General features: G+C 33.2%; 4 protein-coding genes across 5 annotated transcripts; 3 read left to right on the top strand and 1 right to left on the bottom strand.

Moving 5' to 3' along the window:
* The first annotated feature begins 472 nt into the window (after positions 1 to 472).
* On the top strand, positions 473 to 2602 carry LOC18014908 (CRS2-associated factor 1, mitochondrial). Its single transcript, XM_006396159.2, has 5 exons — positions 473 to 1388; positions 1477 to 1604; positions 1731 to 1956; positions 2052 to 2179; positions 2275 to 2602. Exons 1-5 carry the CDS (start codon positions 833 to 835, stop codon positions 2416 to 2418), a joined length of 1182 nt encoding a protein of 393 aa, XP_006396222.1. The 5' UTR covers positions 473 to 832; the 3' UTR covers positions 2419 to 2602.
* Positions 2603 to 3404: 802 nt separating this feature from the next.
* On the bottom strand, positions 3405 to 5805 carry LOC18014907 (LOB domain-containing protein 30). The gene is made up of 2 exons (XM_006396158.2): positions 5240 to 5805; positions 3405 to 3896 (listed from the first exon to the last, which is right to left on the bottom strand). The coding sequence occupies exons 1-2, from the start codon at positions 5552 to 5554 to the stop codon at positions 3519 to 3521; spliced, it is 693 nt and encodes a 230-aa protein (XP_006396221.1). The 5' UTR covers positions 5555 to 5805; the 3' UTR covers positions 3405 to 3518.
* A 3462-nt stretch (positions 5806 to 9267) lies between these two features.
* Positions 9268 to 10921, top strand: LOC18014934 (LOB domain-containing protein 31). Its single transcript, XM_006396157.2, has 2 exons — positions 9268 to 9617; positions 10449 to 10921. The coding sequence occupies exons 1-2, from the start codon at positions 9288 to 9290 to the stop codon at positions 10830 to 10832; spliced, it is 714 nt and encodes a 237-aa protein (XP_006396220.1). The 5' UTR covers positions 9268 to 9287; the 3' UTR covers positions 10833 to 10921.
* Positions 10922 to 20661: 9740 nt separating this feature from the next.
* On the top strand, positions 20662 to 23417 carry LOC18014932 (AT-hook motif nuclear-localized protein 7). Of its 2 annotated transcripts, none has more exons than XM_024154276.1 (6): positions 20662 to 21004; positions 21448 to 21798; positions 22193 to 22248; positions 22397 to 22528; positions 22619 to 22783; positions 22902 to 23417. In XM_024154276.1, exons 2-6 carry the CDS (start codon positions 21483 to 21485, stop codon positions 23163 to 23165), a joined length of 933 nt encoding a protein of 310 aa, XP_024010044.1. In that variant the 5' UTR covers positions 20662 to 21004; positions 21448 to 21482; the 3' UTR covers positions 23166 to 23417. The 2 variants fall into 2 exon arrangements, with proteins under 2 accessions (XP_024010044.1, XP_006396218.1); XM_006396155.2 differs by having other exon boundaries at positions 20664 to 21004; positions 21462 to 21798.
* Positions 23418 to 26082: the final 2665 nt, after the last annotated feature.

The following is a 26082-nucleotide window of genomic DNA, read 5'->3' as shown; positions in this document are numbered from 1 at the left end:
TATACTTATGTCATGATCAAAATTGCGCTAGGCGCTAATCAGACGCTCGGTTGGACTTAGCGCATAGAAAAGAAAATCAAAAATTAATCAGAGATTAATTAGAGATTAGTTTTTAACTATTTTTAAATATATTTATATAAATTTATATATATTTATATATACATATATAATAATATATATTTCAAATATATAATGATACAATTTGATTAGATGTTGCGAGTTTGATGTTTTTGTTATTTTTTTGGTTTTTTACTTCATAACGTGTTGCTTTACTGGATTAATTACTGGGTTTTGCTCATAAAACGTTATAACTGGGCTGGACTTTTAACATTTCTTTCTCATACAATCTATGTTACCAAAATAAAATGTTACATTTGTAAGATCCCACATCGGCTGGCCACAAGAAGGAAGGTAACTAAAGTATCTATAAATAGTCACACTTGCTCGCAAACGTCATCAGCAAATGGGCTGCTCAAAAGTGGTATCTCTTGATTAATAGTATATAATTAATAATAGAAATCTGTTATAATCGGTATAAGTTCGATTACTCGGTTTAGGTGGCCGGTATATTGATAACTGATTAGTTAGACCGACTTGGTCCAACTCGCGGCACCGCCGATCGCCTAGGTGCCCGCGTTTTTTGAGCACTTTCAAACTGGGCCTAGATAATAATAGCCTCTCTAATTGGACCCTTGGATATAGATATAGAATCTCAAGCCCGTTTACGACCCATTATATTTTGTGGGGGAAAAATCAAAGGAGGAGACTTGACTAGTCGCATTTCAAACCCTCGCCGGAGCTTCTTCCGACTGAAGCCCAAATCACGAATCTGATGTTACTGGTTCGTGTCTCCCGCCATAACTCATCATCCATCTCATCTTCCTTCGCCCTCCTCCTCACGCGTCGCCTTCATGGCGCTTCTTCCGCCGAAACAGTCTCCCCTTCGTCACGACTCCGAGACCGATACAACTTTCAGCCACCACCGCCTTTATCTGAAAACCCTGAGAAGGAGAAGGGGAAGAAGAAACCGAAGCCGCAATACCGTCCACCATCGTCTCTGGAAGGTGTGAAGAAGGTGCACTCGGATCTTCCGTTCGATTTCCGATTCAGTTACACGGAGAGTAGTTCCAGTGTGAGGCCGATTGGATTGAGAGAACCCAAGTACTCACCGTTCGGTCCAGATCGGTTGGACCGAGAATGGACCGGAGTGTGTGCGCCGGCGGTGGACCCAAAGGTGGAGTCGGTGGATGGAATTGAGGATCCGAAGCTGGAGGAGAAAAGGAGGAAAATGAGGGAGAAGATACAGGGGCCATCGCTCACTGAAGCTGAAAGAAAGTTCTTGGTAGAGCTGTGTCAGAGGAACAAAACCAAAAGACAAATCAATCTCGGTAATGTTTTAATGCTTAAATGGACTCTCTTTCTTTCTAGTTTCCATGATTATCTTGTATATGTTAATAAGTGTGATTGCCTTTGTAGGGCGAGATGGTTTGACTCACAACATGCTCAATGATATCTATAATCACTGGAAACACTCTGAAGCTGTTCGGGTCAAATGTCTTGGAGTCCCGACTCTTGATATGAAGAACGTTATCTTCCACCTTGAGGTATCATCATCATCATCGTCTTTTCTTTTGTTTGAAACTAACTAGGGATAAATCTATCTACTATATAAGTCTTTAGCTAATTGGGGAATGACTCCTAGCACGGTTACTTTTGCGGCGCTGTTGCAGGATAAAACGTATGGACAAGTGGTTTCTAAACATTGTGGTACCCTTGTGTTATATAGAGGTCGCAACTACGATCCCAAGAAAAGGCCCAAGATCCCTTTGATGTTATGGAAACCCCATGAACCTGTGTATCCTAGGCTGATTAAAACAACTATCGATGGTCTAAGCATCGAAGAGACCAAAGCAATGAGAAAGAAAGGGCTTGCCGTTCCTGCCCTCACAAAACTCGGTCTATACCCTTTCCATGTTTTTTTCTTTAAATTCTAAAATGCTGATATCCTTAAAAAGTCTCTTTAATTTGCCTCAACTCTTTTCTTGTTTCAGCCAAGAATGGCTATTATGGTAGTCTTGTTCCAATGGTGAGAGACGCTTTCCTCGTAAGTGAATTGGTACGGATTGATTGCTTGGGGCTAGAGAAGAAGGATTACAAGAAAATTGGAGCAAAGCTTAGGGTGAGATGTTTCTTTCCCTTTTCTTTCGCTTTGCTGCTTCAGGGTTTCTTTTTGAAAACAAACACTAACATCATCTGAGTTTACATGTGTCCAAGGATCTGGTCCCTTGCATCCTGGTGACGTTTGACAAGGAGCAAGTCGTGATTTGGAGAGGTAAAGACTATAGGCCACTCGAGGACGACGATGGAGAATTTTCATCCTTGATTCCTCGCGAGTCTTCCATAGAGGATATACTTTGAGCAAGTGGATTCAAGTTATAGCAGAAGGCCACAAGAATCTCCAAACGAGACAACCAGGGGTTAATTACTCTTAGTGAGTCCCACTTGTATAGTTTTTGTATCGTGCGAGTATTTTGTGGTTACATTTCTGGAAAATTAACCAAGCCTCAAAAATACCAAAAAAAAAAAATTTATTATTTGTTAACAGAATTTGTTACTAGAAAATTGCTCTTCTTGTTTTGATAGTGGGTTAAACACTCGACGAAACTGTTTATTTGATTAGTTTTTAGTTTTTAAATATGTTTTTTAAAGACAGAAATGTTTTGGTGAGAAAGTAAAAGTCTTCGAACCCGGAGAGTTGCGTCAAAGCGTCCTGTGTCCGGAGTTTCTTTCCGTTGACGATGAATCCTTTTCTTCGATTCATCTTATAATTAACGCTTCACAGAGGAAAACGTGCGATAAATCCATCATAAATTATCTTCTTGTCGATGAAGACTAGAATCTTCTTGAGCAAGCTTAAATTTAACTTTTATTTATCCAACAATTAACTTTAGCGATTCTCTTCGTTTTTCTGATCTTGATTAGGTTTCATCTTTTATTAATCTATAACCCCAAAACATACTACATTTTCTATCTACATTTTTAAGACGCACGCTCTATTCCAGATCAGTACTATCTTATCTTATATTCTTATATACGAATCGTAAAACGTCGTTTCATCAACCCTAATTTGCAAGCATTGCTATTCTTTTAATAGGAGATTACTCTGCACACTGTTTTATCCTGGCCAAAACAACATGCATGTCTTTTTTTTTCCGAATTCTGACTAAGCATGATATCCGGACTGTATTTGTCATTTTTCTGTACGCTTCTTATCTGTATGAAGTCTTTACCAGAACAAAAAACTGTTGCCTATTCGAGAAAACTATATACCTAACCAAAAAAAAAACAAAAAAAAAAACAAAAAGATCCTCCAATCGATTGAAAATCACATTTCTTCTTATATTAACATTCTAGCCAACAATTTAAATACGAATTCGACCAAGCATAAATATATATATATATATATATAACAAGGAGAAACATATATATGGCTAACTATAGATCTCATTATTAAAGCTTCATTCTCGTTTTATCACTGTTGAGGAAGAACCACCACTAGTCCCCAGCGGTTGCTGATGAGCTGGCATTTGCCCACCGTGAAGAAACTCACGCGCCAGAGCTTGCAGCTCACCGCCTCCTCCGCCCATATTTGACGACAAGGGGACGTCGAAGTGATGATCCGACGGTCGAGGTTGTTGCTGCATGGCCCACGTGGTGGTCATCGGCTCCAAAATGGAGGAGAGGTCGTACACAGACGGTGATATTGTGGGGAGGTCCGATATGGAAAGAGGCGGCGGAGATCCTGAAGACGTCACCGGAGCTGGCGGTGGTTGTGGCATCTCTAGAGTTGCTAAGTGTGCTTGTACATATGAAAGCTCTGTTTGCAAACTCACCACCTGTTCTTTTTTTATGACGAATTATACTATATATCATCATATAAATAAAGATTTATATGCTTATTACTAAAAGTGACCATAATGCCAAGATAAATATTGGAGAGAGGTAAGAATCTAAAAATAAATATAGTTCCAGCAATAATCAATTATTGGAAGAGTTTCCGAATTCTCGAGCAATTGTTGATTCACGAATGCCAAAAACATACGACAGGAGTAATTGATCAATCAATACCACCAATTTAGAAATATATACGCGGAATCAAACAATCTTATATAATACCAGAAAAACACAATATTGTATAAACAAATGCTTGCTTGTACCATTGAAATTATCCTTTACAAACATCATATCATAGATTGCAATTGCATACGTACGTGTATATATTGGAGTATGTATACATATATGTATATTGCCATTGATATATATATATATATATATATAATAAACAAAAAGGATGCTTGGGAATTAGTGTAAAACAACGTGGTTGTTGCGAACAGAGGAAGATTTGGGGGTCATCTCAATCAATGGCTTGGATTAACTTAGAAAGCAACTTTGTAAACATTAAACAAAATTACTAATGCAAATGCTCAATGATATTTGATAATTTAAGCAGGAGGAAAAGAAAAGAGAGAGAGGCCTTCATCTGTTATGTAACGCATTGGATCATGTGAAACACACACGCTTACAATTATCCATATCCTTTCTTAATAAACTACGATTACTAAAATTGTATGCAGATATAAACAAAGTCCAACTTGGTCTATATATATCACAGATTTATAGACTCACAGGCACGTCATTTAATATAAAGACATAACTTTACCCAAAAGGCAAAAGGCTATGAACTCGATTGTGAAATTTAACTAGAACCAAGAAAATTTTATTTTATTTTTCAGAGTTGATTTGATTTTTATGCCGATCATCTCTAACATTTTATCAAAAATATTTTTATATAAAAAAAAAACATATGCAAGAATGAAAACACATCGGAATTAAAACACAAGACATTTTTCGTCTCTGGCGATGCTGATTGCAGATGAGAGAGTACTTTGCATGAGGCTTGGACAGAAACCACAAGCAGAAAATAGAGCAAAAATAAATAAAAAGGAAGACCAAATTTGTTCTTGGAAGAATAAGTTTCGTGTTAAAAATTAAAAACATTTTTTCTTAAAAATAGATTAAAATTAAAACATGCTAATACATTAGGAAAAAATGATAAAAGAATTGATCAACGTCACGACATAAAGACAGTAGATCGACTTAAGACTGTTGCGATTTCCCATCAGACTTGTAATAAAAAGTAAGTAATAAATTAATGTAATAATGGAAGAATTGAATATACCTGTTGCTGAAGAGAGACGATGTGAGAGATGCAGCCGTAAATAGGGTCTCGGAGACGAGCCTGAGCCTCGAAACAGATTGAAACGACGGCGTCTGGTCGTTTATGCTCAGGAACATGGTGGAGGAGTTTTGAGACGTTGCTCGCTCCGAACACCTTGTGAACCGCCGCGAAGTGCGCCGCTCCTTGCTCCGAGTCGAAATAGGGCGCGAATATGCAGCCGGCGACGCACTTCCGTCTCAGGAACTTGCACGCGCCGCACGGTCCTCCTCCACCTCCACCGCTGCTGCTATTAGGGTTTCCACTACTACTGCTCATCCTCTCTAATCACTCACCTATTTTTTATTTTATTTTTTTAATAAAGATAAGGTCCTCACTAGCTATTTCGTGATTAGGGTCTTGCGATATATGGAGTTAATTCATCGAGATTATGATGTTTTTGGTTCGTGATTACCAAAAAGAAGAACAAAAAGGAAACGTTTAGGGAGAGAAGAAAAGGGGAGGAGGAGGAGATCGGACGTAAACAAAACTAGGGTTTGGTTTGGTGCTAACTGCAAGTATTTTTATTCCCCCCATTAATACATTAATACTAGTACTACTATTTACAGTAGTAGATAAGAAAATTAATGTTCGAAAAACAAAATAAGAAAATTAATGTTGTCATAAAAAAATCTATTATTATTAGTTGTGTTTATTACAAAAAAAAAGACGGTCAATAGAAGAGAAAAATCCTTCAAAGCCACGCGATGGAGCGTACTTGTCTCGTGTTAAGCTCTTTGCGTGAAGCGAAACATTCCATATCTCTCAACTTCTTCATTGTTATTCCCTTCCTTTATTTTTAGGTAATGTATTCACGCTCAATTATTAATCTCATACAAATTAGCTAGAAATTGGTTTTACAAAGTAATAGTTTTATAGAAAATGAGCTTGAAAGTTGAAACTAAGGAAAAACAAAAGATACCAATCATGATCTCCAGGAAACTAATTATCTGATTGATTTTCTACACACGTAGATTTGATTATTTGCGATATTTTAATAAAATAGCTTAAAATAAATTTAATTTATGGATTTTTTTTGGCTATGATTTTGATACAACAACTTTATTTTATTTAAAACTAAAAATGTAACGGCTCGACGCAATGCATTAAGTATTAAGTTTTTGATGTTTCGTTAAAAGACTGTTTTATTAACATTTCGTAACGTGTCCAAAAAGTTTTAATGAATTTTTCCATCAGATTCTTAAAATAAAACAATTTTTTTTACATTATTAATTATTTTTTATCGTTTATAGTTATACATATTATGAAATTTGAGTTAAGATAACAGTATTCGCTAAAGAAAAGGACCCAAAAAAAACAGTACTAGCTAGTAACCAGTATGTTGCAAAGTTGAGCCATTCTCTAATTAAGTACATATACATTGGTTGCGTATGCGAAACAGATAGATACGATCCGGCCGGCAATGAAGATATGATCAACCTTTCTTTTGTTTTGGGGAGCAAATCTCAACCTTTTATTAGAAAAAAAAACAGTTAACGGGATAAAGTTGATGTACGCAATCTATATATTTTGGTTACTCAATATTCCCTTTTTTGGATGCACAATATTCGATTAGGAAGCAAAATGGGAAAATCCCATTACACTTAAGAATTCCATATGTTTGTAAAACTTCTAAATTTAGAAGATTGTGTAATATCATCACCAATCATTTCCGAATCAAATATAAATGACTTTTGAATAATATCAAATACACCACACGAATGTGTGCGTGTATTATCTCATCATGTCTGACGATTACGACGGTCTAATCGCCAATTGTAGCAAAACTGAGTCCAGCTATATTCTCTCCCACTTCCGCTAAGGCGATTGATTACAAATAAAAAGTTCGTATACCGATTAAAATATCAAAGTTTTGGTTGGTTCAGCAGAACCGGTTAGTCGACTTGCAATAACCGGGAAGACTGGCACGTATGTTTTTTTTTTTTTGAATATGATATTAAATTATACTCAAAGAAAAAAATAAACGTTTCCTACAACCGATTTATGCTTGTTTTTTCAGCCTTAGAAAACACAAAAGAAATTTACATCCTGATTAAGCTAAGTTGTTCTTGTTGCGAACCAAGCTTGAAGCCCATCCTCGTATTTCTTCTTCCCTTCACGTCGGACTGGCACGTATGTTCGTTCGCCACGTCTGTCTGAATAATGACTTTATGAACGTAACCGCTCGACTCAGTGCAACTTTGCTGACGCAATCCTTCGCGCGTGGGTTCCACTTTGCTGATATATGATGTAGTAACGCTCCAATTGTTTTTTTTTAAATTAATTTTATACATCACACTCCGATCTAATTTAAATAAATCCAAGATAGGACGACAAAAAAAATAAAAAAATCGAAGATAGAGGAAAGGTAACGAAAAAGAAAAATAAAAAAATGAAAAGTAAGAGCGATATAAATAATATACAAAGGACAACAAAACCAAAAAAAAAAAAAAAAAAGGAAGAAGAATGAAGATAAAACGGTAACAGTTGTAAACAGAGAGCGTCACCGTGCCGTCCGCCTCTTGTCTAATCCTTGTACTGTGAACAAGCAACATTGACATACACTCTCTCTACGCGACACGTGTCCTCGTATCACGCCCTCAATCTACTCTTTTCCTCACCGCTTGCGTACGCTTCTTTTATCTCCCTTGTAATAATAGTCCAATTCCATTACACAAAAATTTGACAACTACACTGTATTTTACATTTTGTAGTCACTAAAATCATTTTAACAGTCGCTGATTAAAAGATTTTTAAAACCTTAAAAGACAAGGCATTAAAAAGGCCCATGCTTATAACGTTTTCAAAGCCCAAGAAAAGACCCAAAACTGAATTTTGGTTAGGAAGAAGAAAAGAAAACATCACAAATATATATATATATATGGGGTCAGTGAGCAACTTGTCAAACAGAAACATGACCAGTGACTGACTGAGGTTGTACTTGCAAACAGTGAAGAGTGTCAATGTCAGCCTCTGACAATACGATTTGTAGAAAGAAGAAGCAATAGATCTCTATTCTCTCTTAAAGCATCAAATGATGTTTTGTCTCGCACTGCTTTACATTTCATTTTTTTTTTTCCTTCTTCTATATTTTATTTACTTATAGCCTAGGATATTAGAAAAACAATTGTTATCAATAATTAAGAAGAATGCGCACGTGTGGTGAGTGGTCGCACGTGTGGGTGAAAAAGGAAACATGCGGCGGTTCGGTTGGGGAGAGTAGATACGTCAACAAAAGAATTGATCAGTACTGTGTTTGCTTCACGCAAAGCTTTTCTCTTTGTCCTTTGTATAATTATTATTACACACATCAGCCCTCTTTGCCGTTGCTTCCAAGCTTAATATAGCCATTTCATTATTTCTTTCGTCGTCTTACATCCTTTAGCCTTTACATTCTTTCTCGTTACCTTCGTTAACTAACGTCTCATCCAAATTTTAATCCAATTAAAGATCGTCTACCTTCTGATTGTCATATTACTCACTAAGTGCCTAAATCCAATTTATTCCCTACTTTTTAGTCCTAATGTGATAGTTATATTATGGGATATAGAGCTAGTGGTAAACAAATTTTCTCTAAAATTTGACTAGTCTTCATGTACAACAGTACTATATATATAATGCGTTGTTTTGTAAAACCTTATGACATATGCTGCCTTTCATTGATTTTATGATTCGAGTATAAAAATTTTCAACTATCTTTATAACTAACTTAGATTTTTGGTGTGATTTAACTACATCAAGAGAAATTATTGGCAGTCAAACAAAGAAAACAAAAAAAAAAAAAAAAATATATATATATATATATGCACATCGAAAAAAGAAGATGAAATTGTAGAAAATGTAATGATTATTAATGACCCACCACCAAAAGCGAGACATGATTTTCTTGCCTGACACGATCCTCTATGCACCAACAAAAAAAAAACAATGAATTCATAATCTAAACTATCCTCTCTCTTCTCTCTCTCTGTTTAGCTATATAATTGGGTCGACGACGACACTGCTTCACCATATGCCTCACCAAACAGAATATTACGTTTCGACGAAAAAGATGAGCGGAAGCACCATCGGCGGTGCAAGTCCGTGCGGCGCATGCAAATTTTTACGGCGGAAATGCGTAGCGGAATGCATATTCGCTCCCTACTTTGACTCGGAGGAAGGGACGGCTCATTTCGCGGCGGTGCACAAGGTTTTCGGGGCCAGCAACGCCTCCAAGCTCCTCTTCATGATTCCGGCCAGCCGGAGACTTGATGCCGTCGTCACGCTTTCTTATGAGGCTTTGGCTAGGCTTAGCGATCCTGTCTACGGATGCGTTGGTCACATCTTCGCCCTTCAACACCAGGTATTCTAGGCTTAACCCAATGTTTTCATGTATATTTTCTGATTATCTAATTTATTCAAAGATTTGGAGGGCATGCATGCGTGATATATGCGTGTATATGTGTGTATATATAGTTCAGTCTAAAATAATTTAATCTTGTAAATTGTAACGTTAGGTTAAACATACTTATGACATTATATATCCACATATTAATTATGACTAGATAAACATGACATTATATATCCACATATTATGACTAAATAAACATGACATTAAATATGACTCGATGAACCCATTGTTAGTTAATTATCTGCATATACTAAATTTTGATTTTCAATTGGTTCGTAAGTGTAAAACTTTATTACCAAATAATTAACTAACAAATTAAAAACAAGCGAATGTGTGTCCCAAGGGCTCGTATGTCGAAACCCGGAGTTAAAAGAAAGTCAAATTGTCAATCTTTGCCCATTTTACTTTCCGAATTGTTTTATTTCATTATCATGGGTTGAGCATAAAAGTTTAAAATTTTCTTATATCACAAATAAACCCATATTTGACGGTATAAATCATTATTCAGTATAGTAAATTCCATGCGTCCTTATCAACCCGTAGTCCAAACATTTGAGTTGGGTATAATATATATACCGTGGATTAGCTAACAATTTAACTAGCAACCTTCTAGCAAAAAAAGAAGGAACAAAAACTAAAGTGAAATGTCAACAAAACCAAAAAAGAAAGATCTGAAGTGATGCTATATAATTATAAAGACTAATGCAATAATATGAAAAAGAATACGCGTGTGTGAATGTTCAGAGTTATAAGATATTAAAACGTCGACGCACATGTGAACAGGTGATGAATCTAGAGGCGGAGCTAGCCATGGTCCAAACTCAGCTCTCAACCCTTCAAGGCCTTCCTCCTCCGAACCCTCAAAAGAGTTCACCGACAGAAGCAGTCTCTTCATCTAATGCACCACTCGTTGCTTCTGTCGACAATAACAAAATCAACAACGTCGTGTCTTCCTCCTTGTTACACGTCGCTCATGGTATGTCCCAACAGCAACAACAACAGCCAAAAGATGATATTGAGGTCTCAACAGAGTCGGTGAATTTTAGCACATTGTTCGGCCTGGACGATCCATTAATGGACCAGGGCGGTGATCTCAACGCGCTTGCCCGTGAGTTTTTCTCTAAGTATTTGACGGAAGTCAAACTCCGACCATCTTCTCCGGTCTAACTATGTTAGCTGCAGACCTTAATTATATAAGTTAGATCTCTCTCTCTCTTAATTTATTTTGTACTAACCGTGCAGCCGAGTAACTTAAAATCAGCTTACACAAGTTGCGTTAATAAATTCTATCGGATTTGCACCGCAACTCTCATCTCTCGCGCAAGACGTCGACATTACACTTATGACAGACATGTCCCCTTCATATAGTTTAATTGATTATACATAAATACTTACACAAATTCAATGAAAAAATCATTTAAGTACCAGCAGTTTCGCGTAACCTAATTTTTAATTAAAAAATCCTTCTACTAAAAATCGTTGATGAAATTGACCCTTGGTATATGAAAATATATAGTTTTGCTTCCGTAAACGAAACACATCACTTTGATTTGTTAGAGCATGATTATCAAAAAAACCCACTTAGATTTCTACTTGATTATTATAGTAATAAAATTAAGAGTAGAAACCAAACAAGAAACATAAGTTTTTTTTGATATACATTAAAGAAACTCATCTGAGTTTCTTTATTATTATTATTTTTTTTTAACATATTGAAAAAGTCTTTTAAGAAGAAGAAGAGCAATGATATTTCTGAAGTTGATTATAGCTTGAACAATAAGAAGAAGAGCAATGATATTTCTGAAGTTGATTATAGCTTGAACTTTGAGCAGAGGAGATGCAAAAAGAGTAGCCAAATACTCGTTTAAGTACAATGAGAAGAAGGAGATGCAATAAAGAAAACAAAAGAGAGAGATGAAAGAAAGACAATGTGCATTGATCACAAACACAACCATATCGACATGACAAGCATTCATGTCGATAAGGAGCTCAATGTAACCAGCAAAAACCAAAACCAAAACCAGCAACCAGCCAATACAAGTCTCCTAGGATACCGCATCGCCAAAATCTGGTTACAAAGTAACGTTTAACAATTAGCCACAGAGTATTACAACAGAAAAGCTTAGCCTTTCAACACTAATGGAGATAAACAGCTACTCAAGAAGCTCATGTGGACTGTTAAATTTCGAATCAAGCAAACCAGTGACAAAGTTCCATCTACCAATAAAACTTTAAACAATTGTTCTTGTTTGAAACAAGTCAACAGATCTGAGCTTCGTTTCAAATTCTCAGAAATTCATCTAGATTACTTTACTCGCCATTAAAGTCATTGACTTTACCTGAAAAGACTTAAAAGTTCAAACATTGCGAAGAAGATGAGTAGAGAGAGAACTTACAGCTGCAGCGAAGAACGTTTTGTCTCCAATCTCGGAGAGGAAAGTCATGGCGAGTGATTTAGTAAAACCCTGAAAAAAACCCATAATCCCAAAAGAAAAAAAACTTCGAATTTTAGATTGCGTACCTGCACAAGCGACCCCATAGCTTCCGGTTACAGTCGGAAACCCCACGGCGTCGAAGAAGTCGAAATCATCTTCTGAATTTCTCCTGAAACCATCGATAGCAGAATCTCCGCCGATGGTGCGATTGGACGACATGCAGGCGCCGGTGATGCGAGTTCTCCGCCGGAGAATTCGAAGATTTCGACTGAACCCAAAAATCAGCCATTGGAGAAGTGGAAGAATTTTTTTTTTCAATGATCGCGAAGAAAAACATTTCCAGACCAAAATTTTTTTTCCCTTTCAGAGATCCAATAACAGTAAGCCACGTATACAGTAGAAACGGATCCTTCTGATCCTTAAATAAGAAACGATCTTACTTTTTTAAACCACTTTTTCCATTAAAAAAAACTTATTTAATTGTGATAAACCTAAAAAAACCCAACAGAAACCATTGATAAACATGGTCTTAATTTCTTGATTGTTATTATAAAACAAAGTACATATGTTCGGCATCTAATGGTAAAACTACATAGTTTTTGTTTGTTTTAATAACAACATCATATTCGAGCTAGATAGAGAAGAAATTGATGTTTAAAATCTCTAGATGGATATAGATCCAACATTTTTTTTTTAATCGAATGTTAAATTATTCAAACCCCAAAAAAAATCGTTTTTACAACTAGTGCAGCTATTGATTAAGCTTTGAAATCCTTAAAACTTTATACATAAAATTTGAATGATATAGTAGCTGTTATCTTGAAGTAAACCATTTAAAGAAACTATATGTCGTTGTACTACCAAACTAGGTAGGTAGCCTGCGCTTTGCGCAGACGGAAAGCTTTCTAAACATTAATGACATATATAATTATTTATAAAGTTTGAAATGTATATTCATATCTATATTATTATTTGAGTAATCATTTACATATATGAACTTTAATTTGTAAGATATTACAAAGTATTTTACAAAATATTTTACATAAATGAACCTTAATTTGTAAAAAATTATAGAATATTTTACTTAAATATTTATAAAATATTATATATCTAAACTTTATGCATTAATTGATTGAGATATAGAAAATTTTGTGGACCAAAATTATTTTAGGTAAACAAATTATAATATATGAGAAAATGTATATATAAAAGATGTGCGAGAAAATGTAATCATTATATAAATATGGTAACAAAATTCTAATTTACGATACAATACATATGTTTCAATGATCCTACACTCTCTCTTTTCCTATTAAAAAGACCTCATATATGAATTAACTTATTTTTTATAATTCAGTTTAAAAAATAAAAAATAACTTTGATATTCTAAGTAGCATGATAGGTGCATTAATCTTCACCTTTATGGCAACCCAGATACTCTAATAATTAATGTTAAGATATTATTGATTATAAACAAAATTATTATTCTTATTTGTGTCTGAAGTACCAGTATTATCCGAACTTAGATACTCATGTTCATCACATGTATAAACAATTACAAGTTTAGACAATTTGGTTACCAATAAACTCATTCTATTACAAAAACCACATCTAATATCAATATTTCTAAGTAGTATGATAGGTGCATCAATCTTCAACTTTAGAAAATGATTTGGCAATCTATATACTCTAATAATTAATGTTAAGATATTATTGAGTATAAACCATATCATTATTCTTACTTACTTGTGTCTGATGTATCGATACTATCCGAATTTAGATATTCATGTTCATCACTTGTGTAAAAAACAATCATAGAAGACTTATTACACTCAGAGCAGGTCTGAAGACATTCAGATGAAATATTGGCATCTAACTTCCAATTTTTTTAAGGTTATACATGAATAGTTTGGTTCCTAAATTGCAAAAAACAAAAAAAAATATTAATATTTTTCTTAAATTGTTGATGGCTTCCAAATTTTTAGATCTGGCTATGATTACACTAAATGGATAAAATGCTCACTAAGTGACTAAGATGAAGAAACAAAACTCAAGGCATGCACGAGTCCCTTAAATACTAACGTATAACAATTCTCAGTATAACCAAATCAAGTTTTAAAAAAATGGAGCATATATGTGTATAAATGTAAGATGATTCAAGATTAATCATTTTTTAAACAAAGATGTAAGTAAATACAACTGCAGATAATTATTAATACTTTATAAATAAGGTTCAAAGTATAAATATGTTGAAGCCTTACAAATTTTGAAAACTAACCCCAGAAGAAAAAAAAACAAATCAAAACAAAACAATCAATGCACTCGCATTGATCAAAGAGAAAAACCAGGAATCGTAAGAACACTACGAAGCAAACATCAGTAACATATGAAAACTCTAGCTTCATCTTTCGAGATTCACTCAACAGGAGGCTGGAACCACAGCAAGAACATCTTAAAGTCTCCAGAAAATAAAATATCTAATAAGTGCCAATATCATTACCCGAAGATTCTACCCGAAGATTCTTAAACCTCGAGACCTAATGCAACAGTACACTTTCCATCGAACTTGAGGCTTCACGAAAATAAAATCAAAAGCGTCACCATTATTAAAATATCGTCTATATAGACTGAAAAATAGAAATGAAAGTGACTATAAAAACCTTTTCTTAAAGGCTTTGACGCACGCAAAGTCATGACTAAAGTAGAACTTCATCGTAGGAGAAGACAACAACGTAGTGATCATATGACATGTGATGACAATAACGATGCTATCTTTAATTGCACAGTGAAGCTTATCTTCAAACTGTTCTGCTTGGTCTCCTAGGAGCATTACTTGTGTCTCAAACCCATTAGAAAACCTAGGACCCAAAACTGCATATTAAACTCATTCGTACGTTGACATATATCTGCCAATATACTAAACATAACTACGAAAAAAACCTTATAGAGGCACTAAACATACATCTTGGAGACCACAGTCAAACAACTTTGCCAACGACCAGCCGTTTTTGGATAAGCACATAATTCTTGTGTTCATGTTTGTTGTACGTACCCATCATATATTTTTTCATAAAAGACGAAAAGTCAGTACATATACATGTATGTATATATATAATATATATTAAACAAACACAAGACATTAGAGATTTACTGTATAATCCAGCTACATGGTCAGTTGCATTTGTGCAAAAACCAAAAGCCCTAAAACTGAATTTCTCACATGGAATTGTGCTTAATTCTACAACAGAAAAAGATACCCTGGCTCTCTCAGTGAAGAGAGTAATATATCTATGATCGGAGATCTGATAGCAACTACTGGTAGAATGTACGCCAAAATTCAGAATTTATATAATGTTTCCTTCAGTTAAACAACTTCCAAACATTGGTAGCAGAGACCCATGAACTATGCCTTGAATAGTATTCTCCTGCATCAGAACCTCAAATAATTTAAAACCGAAATAATATGAATAAACACTGGCCCAATGCTTTATAATGAAAGAGGCTAAAACCATACCTTCTGTTCAATTAAATGAAAATTATTCCTCTTTTTCCAACTTTTATTGATAGGGCATGTTGATTCCCACTTTCTTAATATCTTAACAGTGATAAGGCTTAAACTTATAAATTACATTCGGACGCCCGTTTTGGTCAAAGTGAATTGCGTATCTTTTCATCTCCCCAATCTCACCAAAGAGTTCGTAGATCCCATAGGAGAGTAACAAAACTAATTTAGGGACACTCTTCCCGTGGAAGCAATTATTGGTAGCTTAAATAATTCTGCATTAAGAATGAACAACTAATTGCATATTTCTTTTTTGTTAATTAAGCAGCTAAGATTGTGAATATTTAACACTAACAATTTTTGCCATAGTTACACAGATTTCATGAGCTCATTTATATGAATAGTTTCTTTTCCAACGAATATATCAAGCAATAGAAGATTCTAGAACATCTTTTTGAAATAATCAAACCAAAAGAGCTAAGAATACCTCAAAGGCATATATATAATCCCATTGATTGTCTTTCTTTCATTTTTCTCAAAAAAAATTGTCATTCCAAGAAACCGTTGGCTTATAGGATAGAGGCAAACCATCTTGACAAATGATCACCGATGAAATATTGTCTGCAACATATTCTTTCACGTGGTCACAAAAATCTCCCCATAAGGTACAAGTCAAACGGAGATCACTGCATGGTTAAAAAACATATAAATAGTCAAATAGACAATAATAACCCAATATACACATGGAAAGGAAAAAAACTTATGATATGTCACGCAAAACCACGTCCAGCTTCTTAGTGGATTTGCCTTTAGCGTCAATATACTTTTATCGAATTCACCCTTTAAAATTCTTGAAAACTCTTTCAAATATTTTAAAGAGAGATCCTTAGGAAATTAATCACAAAGGTTGATGACAATAATGGGATAGAAACAAATCTTGAAAGAGAGAGGGTTGTATTGTAGCCAGTGGTGTAATTCTTAACCACAAAATACTAAGCACAATCGCACGTCCTCTTTAAGGCGACCCTTAAACCTCTTTACCAAATCTACTATCATCAGTGAGAACGGTATCGCAATGATTGTATGTACAGGATTATCAAATATAAACTCACCACTTCATCAATATAAAGAATCTCAATAGTGACGATTTTTCCACCTCTCAATGTTTTTCATCTTCTCGTGATCTGATGTTTACTTCCAAAAAATAAGACGTTGTGATGAAAACAGAATACCAGAAGACCTTTGATCAGAGAACTATTTATATGGTATCAGCGAGGCGTCTATTAAGGTAATATTTTGAAGATAGATGCAAATCTAAAAGAAGTATATATATTATTTTTTTTCTTCCGTGTATATATCAAGATCAGCTGTAGTAGAGTTTTTTTTGGGAAAAACTAAATACAGCTGTTCAATTAATAGAGTTGGTTAAGTATAAGTTGGATAATATTGCATGTGCAGAGGCATAAAAAAGAAGATACATATTGTATGTGCGTCTGAATTTTTATTAAATTAAATTATATGTTTTTAATGATATAATCTAATTAAGTTTCAGATTAAATCGTGAATTTAGATTTTTTTTTTCAATATTACAACTTATATTTTTAACTATGATTTTAGATTTTAGATTTAAACAATTTTTCTATAAAAAAAAATTAATCAAATTTAAGGAAGGGGTAAAGGATAATTAGCCACTCTGAGATTGAATGAGAGAGCTTTAAACGAAATTTTTACTTTGCTTATAATATATATGATATGATATACGGTATGATAATGGTTTGTTAACTTAATTTAAACCATTATTTTCGTTTTTTTAATATAAATTTTTATAAAAAATAATTTAAACTAATTTAAGAAGGGGTAAAGGGTAATTAGCCACCCTAAAATTAAATGAGAGAGCTTTAAATGAAATTTTTACTTCGCTTATAATATATATGATAACTAGTATTTGAATTTTTAACAATTTTTTTCGTTTCTTCTGATTCTCCTTCAATGGAGACATTATTTTGAGCTTACATAGCTGTGAACTTACAAGAGAATACATAAAAACAGAGAGAGAAACAACAGCATAATTGTGAATTTTTTTTAAAGAGCTTTTTATTCATCTTTTTAAAGAAACAACAACTTAATTGATAATTATGAAATTAAACATCTATTATTTTAAAACAGAAGCACTTTTAGTATTTGTTTCCAAACACCTCCAAAAATTTTTAAAATATTTTGATAAACAGTTTTTAAATTATCTTAAATTATTGTAATATTATTTAAAAACATATTTTCTTTTTTATATAAAAAAATCCAAAAATTAGATATGAATTTAGATAACTAAAGATTTCCTTAAATATAGGTCATATTTAATTTAAAATTTAAACTATTTTGTAATTAAATTTAATTCTAAAAAATGATATTAATTTAAATTATTTTATACTTCTATAATTATAGGTCAGATTTAATTTAACATTTAAAATTTTAAATAATATTTTTAGAAAAACAAATATGATTAAGAAAATACTTTGTTGTATTTTTAATCATATTCAATCAGAATAAAATTTCACATATTGAAAACTAATAAATATTAATATTATATAGTAATTTGATGGGGTGGATTAGGTTTTTTTTTTATAATTGCAGTTTTATATTCAAAACATGCAAGATATTAAGATAAATATTAATTCAAAATTAGTAAATAATTATATTATATAGTAATATGACGGACGGGTTAGAATTAGTAACAACAGTTTTTTCGGATTAATAGAATGAATGAGTTAAAAATATATTTTTATAATAATGGTTGTTTTTCGATTAATAGAATGATCGGGTTAGAATTATGTTTTTATGATCATGGTCATAATATAGTAGAAAAATTAAAAAATAAATTATATCTAAACACAAAAATAAATCTTTGTTATTTATTAAAAAAATTATATATATAAAGAAAACATAAATAATATTATAAATTTTGATTAAAAAAATTTTCCGTGCGGATGCACGGAGTAAAATCTAGTGAGTTATTAATTTTCAAGCACAAAATAAGTACCTGAGAGTCGATGGAGGATAGAGATGAAGCATGGAGAGAGATATAAAGAGACTTGGATACCTAAACCAGTTGGACAACAAAACAAATGATACTTCCGGTGGTGTTTAGGCACTTGCACTGTTGTCCGAGACGGAAAGGCACTAAACGGAGAAAAAGGAAACTAGTGATGAAGCTAAAAATGCTAGACTAGATGAAAATCTGAAATGAAAATACTCAATCAGCTCGGAAGCCTGCAAACAAATCAAAATACTGTGTTACGTAATTACGTTAAACGGAAACCGTGTAGGATTATCAAATGTATGGAGCCGGTTTACTTGTGTATAGTATTTTAATACCAATCTCGGCCAACCTTTTTTGAAGGGTTTATTTATTAACGATCACAGGTTTGTAATTTGGTTATGAAAAAAATTAGTTGATGGTTTTTTAATACTCCCAATTGAAAACAGAAATCTTAGTTGGGTCGTATAATGAAAATTCGTAATTCAGAGTGCCAAGTGCAATGTAGGTGACCGAGGCCCGAGGATACTAAGGCCCAACCTCCCAACCTATTGGCTTAAATGGTGACATCCTAATTCATGCGTTCCTCCTTTTTTTTTGTGAAATAAAAAATCATAAGCGTTAATTTTTTTATTGTCTTGCTAATTACTCTATCTGTTTGACAATAAATGATGTTTTAAAATTTATTTTACTTCAAATTAGGTGATATTTTTAATTTTCAGTTGAAAACTAATTATTTTTTAAAAAGAAATTTGTAACTGTTTGTAACTCATAATTTGTTTTGTTATTGATTAAATTATGTTTAGATATATGTAATTGATATTTTAATTTAAAACAATCACAGAAACAATTTTTAAATATATGTATATAGATTTTTAAATATCATTTCAAATGAAAGGGAGAGTATATATTAAAATAATGAATAAAGAAGAAAACCTCGAAATTTCGGATGGGAATCAGGAGTATGTTGACACGTAATGATGATCCAAAAGCTTTCTCATGTGCCGTGATCCTAATGAGATACGGAAAACTCTTTTTTTTTTTCTTTTGTCCCACGGAAAAATCTTTATTTAACACACAAAATGTTACTTAAAGTTGATTAAATCAATATTTTCCCCGCAAGTAAAAGCAATATAGGACTTTGACCTTATTTGATTTTGTTTTTTCTCTTTTCAGAAATTTATTGAATTTGTTGATAAAAAATTCATAACAGACACGTGCTTCCAATCATAATCTCACGAATATATCTAATCTAATAAGTATAGTTTAAAATATTGGGATTTTATGGAATATATGCAATATAATGGGATAGATTTTTTTTGTTTTTTTGATCTAACGGGGTAGATTTTATATCCTGGATATATAGATGGCTGTGAGAAAACTGAGAAAGAGTTACACATTTTCATATAAAAGAAAAATATTACTCTATGGTGCCAATAAAAAAGAGAGTCACACGAGTCAAAAGGAGACAGAAGGCAGCAGGACTACTGTACAAAGTCAAACGGCTTGTTATTCTGACAGCCAGTCACTTTATTACATTTCACCTACCAATCGCATTCCTTCATTTTCCTTCTCTCGATCCACCAACAATTGTTGTTGTAGCCTTGTAGGCTTGTTATGTTCCAGACTTCTAGTATGGAAAAAACTACAACGAGTTTGTGTAATAAAATCTAAATCAAGTAACATTAGCACCAAATTGAAAAAGAAACAAAAAATAATTGAAAGTTTAATTACCGAATATATGCACGTAAAAAGGGATTGGTCAAGGGCATAGCTGTTATTTATCTGGGATATAAAAGGTATTAATGTCAAGAAGAAAGGACTAAAACTTACGCAAACGGGACATTATTTTCTTTTACACGTTTGAAAATTTCCAGTCCGGACGTGAAATTATTTTATTAAACAAAATTCACTGTCGGTCTTAACGACAGGATAATTGTATTCTTTTTTTTTTATGGGATATTTACTTTCTGTTATCTCTTGAAATTCTGAAAGACAACCCAATCTCTCTCATCATCTTTGACGTAAATATTTTTTTTACGCTCTTGTTTTTTTTTTTTTTCTTTCTGCTTTCGTCTGTGGACTGGGGACGGCCGGGAAATTGACGGCTTTGAATTTCCGACTATTAGTTAGTATTCTCTTTTGGATCATTTTAAAATCTTTCCCGGAAATTCCGTTGAGATTTTTTATTTGCCGGGGGAGAGCTTTGGGGCCATCTGAGCAGGAGAAGTCTTGTTGTTCTGTTTTAGACGAAAGCTGTCGAATCGAAATCTCCATTTACAATTACACGGCAGCTGAGAATGTGGAAACTGATAGAGGAACTTGAATGAGCTGAACTTGCAAGTCTCTTGTTCTGTTTCTTTGTTTCTTTGTAAGTTTCTTGTCTACCTTTAGTGAGATCTCATTGCTTCTGATTTTTGCCTCTAATCTCCTTTTAGAGGTTATTTTTCAGACTCTGATTCTATATAGATATATATTTTTTTACTTTATGGATTATTAATTTTTACATATATTTATATTTTTATTAAATTAAACTTGCAGAGATGAGTGAGATTTCCATTTCGTAGTGCTAGAGAAACTTTATACTTCAAAATTAGCTTATGCTCGTTCTAATAAATAAGAACAAATAAGTCCAGTGTAGTCCTTATGCTGCTAGGCAGTGATAAGTTTTTATTTGTTTTCTTCTTCGCATCACGTTTGAAAAAATGTCTTGTTGTGATTACTTGAAACTAGTATTTTGAGACAGCTGAACTTTATATACGTCTTGAAGCCATTATTACCTTTGTACTGACTATAACTTTTGGCTTCTTTGAGATTTTTTTTTGTAGTTTCTCTCAGAATAATTTGAAATGGAAACAAGCGACAGAATTAGCTCTGATGTGACTGTTATAGGAGCAGAAGCTCCATCAGCGTATCACATGGCCCCGAGGCCTTCATCAGAGAGCCCTAACCACCAGTTCCTTCCGGCTCCCATTGACGCCCCAATGGCAGCAGTTTCAGGGAAGAAGAAGAAGAGGGGCAGACCTCGTAAATATGAAGCTAATGGTACTCCTTTGCCCATCCAAATTTCTTCTTCATCATCTCCTCTTGTCAAGAAACGAGGAAGAGGCAAGCTTAATGGTTTCGATATGAAGATGCATAAGAGGATCGGGTTCCTTACTTCTGGTAACTCTTCAATTTTTTGTCACACACACGCACATTACTTTAACTATATTACAAAGCTAGCTAGCGTTCCTATCATTTCTACACATTATATCCTCATCTGATTCAGTTTCTGTATTTGTACAAAGGTTAGCTCTTTTTCGTGTTTATTTAATGTGAAAACTTTGCAATCTTTTGCCCAAAGAGTTATAGAAGATTTATTGAGCTGTATATAGAAATGCAATGTTCCTTAATAATAATATAGAAATTACTGTACATCCAAGTTTTTTTTTTTTTTGTGGCTCAATTTGACACATTCTTTGCTTCCTTGCAAACTTGTTCTTCCCAACTGCCAAAAGCTTTCTTCGTGAGCCTTGAATTAGGAAAATAGTAACTTTGTTCATCGATCGTGCTGCAGGTGAAAGCTATGGATCAAATTTCACGCCACACATAATAACAGTGAACACTGGGGAGGTATGTATGAAGAAAGAAGAAAGGCCTTAAATTAGATTCCACTTTGTATGCATTATTAGTTGTATGATGATGCTTTGGTTTTTATTTCTGTTGTTTTTGTTGTGGCCTTGTGGGGGTGGTGATCACATAATATAATACTATAATGAAGGATATAACGATGAGAGTAATATCGTTTTCACAACAAGGACCGAGAGCTATTTGTATTTTATCAGCAAATGGAGTGATATCAAACGTCACCCTTCGCCAGCCTGACTCATGCGGTGGCACTCTCACCTACGAGGTTTGTCTCTCTCTCTCACAAATCCATTTCATGTTTTATCAGAGAAAGCAGAGAGAGACTTATATGTGTGTGTGTGTGGCTGGCTGGCAGGGTCGGTTTGAGATTCTGTCGCTATCTGGTTCTTTCATGGAAACAGAGAATCAAGAAGGTTCAAGAGGTCGGTCTGGTGGCATGAGCGTCTCTCTGGCGGGTCCTGATGGTCGAGTTGTGGGTGGCGGCGTGGCTGGCCTTCTCATTGCTGCCACTCCGATTCAGGTGACCCTCCTCCACCTGAATCCAACCACATTTTGTTTGTTTGAGGGTTGTTGTTATTCTTTGAAATCATCGTATCAAAAAGTCTCAGTAAGTAATTGCTGTTTCTTATTAAAAACAGGTGGTTGTTGGCAGTTTTGTAACGAGTGATCAACAAGAACATCAGAAACCAAGGAAGCATAAAGTCGAGCCATTGCCTCCTCCTCCTCCTCCTCCTCCTCCTCCTCCGGCTTCTGTTTTCTCATCAGAGAGAGAGCAGACGCCAACGCCATCTTCATTCGGCGGTATCTCAAGCCAGTGGAGTAACGGACAGGACAACCCGAGACACTCGGCCACTGACATCAACATATCATTACCGGCCGAGACTGATAGTTTCCAGACCTGATCTAGGGATCGCTCTTTTAGGTATCTGATTAACTTTCTGCCTTTTCTCTATACATTAGGAGGATTGTCGGAGCTGTATGTTACTTGTAACACACACATTCTCTCTCTCTATCTCTGAAGCTAGTACTGCCCAATTTCCTTTTGATCTGAGCTTAATTTTCTTGTGATTGCGGATTGATCTGTGTTTACCCGCCCCTTTCTACTTGATTTCTGTATTGATATTTGTTAATCAATATTTTTCTACATTATTTCATTTATTACAGTTTATATGGGAGGTGTATATTATAGGCGCCACTTTTTTATGATCCTTCATTAAATTTGTACCTCTCAATGGAACAAAAACAACAACACAATAAATCTTTACTATTAAAACTAAAACTAATTTTTAAATTTATATCATCATGTTGAAATAAAAACCATCATCCATATTTGTACATCATGTCCACTCGGGGCGTCAGTTTTTCAAGACATGAACGGCACCGTCGGAAACGCAGCCGCTGCTGTGGTACAGTGAGAGGAACTCGGGAGGAGGCGTGAAAACGTATTTGACTCGGACGGTTGGTAGTGATGTGGACTTACCTTGGTCGAGACGACACGGCGCTTACCACTTTGTGTTTCGAAACTCGGGTCCGGATCCATTGGGCCGGGTTTCACGTCATAACATATATCCAGGAAGCTCGTCAGTTTACGTTACCCAAATTTCAGAGTGTCTCTAATACACTCATTTCCATTTTTTTTTTCTATTAGAGAGCCCATATTTTACACAAATGCCTTTTTTTCTTTTGGTCTACTAATCCAATAAACTTGTCAAATTCATTCATTTGATTAACTATTTGATGAAAGTTATTAGAACATAAGCCCAAAAGAACACGATCAAGTCCATTAGCCATGTATCTAGGATTTTTAAGTATATAGTTCCTATATATATGTGTGTAATGACATATGAGAAAACAATTTTGACTCTTCTCCCTGTTTTATATAATATCAATCCACACAATCTTTAAACTTAACTGTCTCTTAAGTAACTTTGGTTTCTTTTTTTTAAGCACTTGAATAAAACTCTTTTATGAGCTATTTTGTTATTTATATTTTTATCTTTGTTTTATAACTCTAAAATAAGCTCTTAGCAGCTTGAATGAATCTATCTTTGATTTGGAATCGTTAGCAAAAATGAGACACCCAAGGAAACTGTGAATGTTTTTAACAAATTGGGTTCCGAGTTCTCGGATTTCCAGTTTTCTTGTATTTTTCTATCACTTTTTTTTTTCCAGCAAACTCATTCGTATGAATTATCATTAATTCATCAATAGAAACAATCAATTTATTAGTTTTGTTTAACAGAATTCTTTTGAGATAAAAGGAATGAAATCTTTTTTATTTTGACGATCTATAAATTTGAGAAGCATATATTCTATTAAAACAGAAGCACTTTTAGTGTCTGTTTCCAAACACACCTAAATTTTTTTTATAACATTTTATTTTATATAATAATTAATTTCGAAAATTGGTTACTAATTAGATATTGTTAGATTTCCTTAACTATAGGTTATATTTAATTTAAATTTTAAATTATTCGAATTTTTATTAATTAAATTTAATTACGAAAATTTATATTCAATTTAATTTCAAATTCAAAAAAATATTAATCAATTTTATTACAAAAATTAGATAATAATTTTAATTACTTTAGAATACTTTAAATATAGGTTAGATTTAATTTAAAAATTTGAATTTAAATAATATTTTTATAATAGCACAAATGGTAAACAAATATCTTATTGTAATGTTTATCATAATCAATCCGTCTAAAACATCAAATATTTAATATTAATAAATATTTATATTTTACAATAATATGATAGAGCAAATTAAAGTTATAGATTTATAATAACAAATTTATACGGGTTAGTTTATCAAAACATGTAAGATATTAAAAGATGATTTGAGATAATTAAACAGATGAGTTAGCTAATTCATAGATGTATAAATTGTTTAAGTGTAAATCTAAATTTACATAATAATAAAGTTCATAATTAATATTATAGATCAATATATACTTAATTAACTCATATTCTTATTCTACTAATATATAAATCTATATTATTCAAAGTTAAAACATGATAACAAAATTTTTGAATTAAAAAAAATTAATATCAAATAAATTTTATTAAAAAAATTATATTAGAAATATAAATTAAAAATTTTTGTGTAAACGCACGTGATAAAATCTATTAGTTAAACGGGAGAGCACGTGAATGCATCGCAGAATTAACTAGCGCTCTGCCTATCATAAGTTAAATAATAGTGTAATACTATGACTTTGCGAGACATCCGGTCAATAATGACTATCTTTTTTTTTTTTGATGCCAGCAAGTTTAATCAAGCATTACCGCTTTCATTTATTCAAATTCTAAACTACTCCCTTTGTTTCATTTAAAAGAAAAAAAAACTTTCATCCTTCGTTTAAAATTTCAAAGAAAAAATTTCAAATTATTTCTTATATATAGTTTTGTATTAGAAGTGATGCTTAAGTGTTTAATGCACACATATTCAAACTATATTAAAATTTAAACTAATTTATTCATTGCTATTCAATTTTGAGTTAGAACCTATGTTCGTCCTTAGGCTCATCTTTTCTGGTTCCACAATGTGAGGAGTGATGATATATGATTACAAACGTTTTTATTGATCATATGGAATACTTTCTATATGTTGTGGAGAATGGATTGGAAGGCGTACGTACCTTATGAGGAAAATAGAGTAATTCTTGTGTTATGATTTCGTTTGATTCACAAAGCTTTCACTGTCTCGCGGAACAATCTCTCTTCATTTTGGCCCACGTTTAATATATTTGCCCATGTGCTACAATATTATACATGCTGATTTACATTTCATCCACATAAAACGTAAAATTTATT

Source organism: Eutrema salsugineum, unplaced genomic scaffold (assembly GCF_000478725.1).
Source record: "Eutrema salsugineum unplaced genomic scaffold, Eutsalg1_0 scaffold_3, whole genome shotgun sequence".
Lineage (NCBI taxonomy): Eukaryota > Viridiplantae > Streptophyta > Magnoliopsida > Brassicales > Brassicaceae > Eutrema > Eutrema salsugineum.
This window is presented reverse-complemented; position numbering and strand designations above follow the sequence as displayed.

Coding starts and splice junctions, on each gene's coding strand:
- LOC18014932 (XM_024154276.1), top strand. CDS start 21,483: ATGGAAACAAGCGACAGAATTAGCTCTGATGTGACTGTTATAGGAGCA. Junction 22,529..22,618: donor GTGGCACTCTCACCTACGAG/GTTTGTCTCTCT, acceptor GCTGGCTGGCAG/GGTCGGTTTGAGATTCTGTC. Junction 22,784..22,901: donor TTGCTGCCACTCCGATTCAG/GTGACCCTCCTC, acceptor TATTAAAAACAG/GTGGTTGTTGGCAGTTTTGT.
- LOC18014907 (XM_006396158.2), bottom strand. CDS start 5,554: ATGAGCAGTAGTAGTGGAAACCCTAATAGCAGCAGCGGTGGAGGTGGA. Junction 3,897..5,239: donor TCGTCTCTCTTCAGCAACAG/GTATATTCAATT, acceptor AAAAAAGAACAG/GTGGTGAGTTTGCAAACAGA.
- LOC18014908 (XM_006396159.2), top strand. CDS start 833: ATGTTACTGGTTCGTGTCTCCCGCCATAACTCATCATCCATCTCATCT. Junction 1,389..1,476: donor CAAAAGACAAATCAATCTCG/GTAATGTTTTAA, acceptor TTGCCTTTGTAG/GGCGAGATGGTTTGACTCAC. Junction 1,957..2,051: donor TCCTGCCCTCACAAAACTCG/GTCTATACCCTT, acceptor TTCTTGTTTCAG/CCAAGAATGGCTATTATGGT.
- LOC18014934 (XM_006396157.2), top strand. CDS start 9,288: ATGCCTCACCAAACAGAATATTACGTTTCGACGAAAAAGATGAGCGGA. Junction 9,618..10,448: donor TCTTCGCCCTTCAACACCAG/GTATTCTAGGCT, acceptor ACATGTGAACAG/GTGATGAATCTAGAGGCGGA.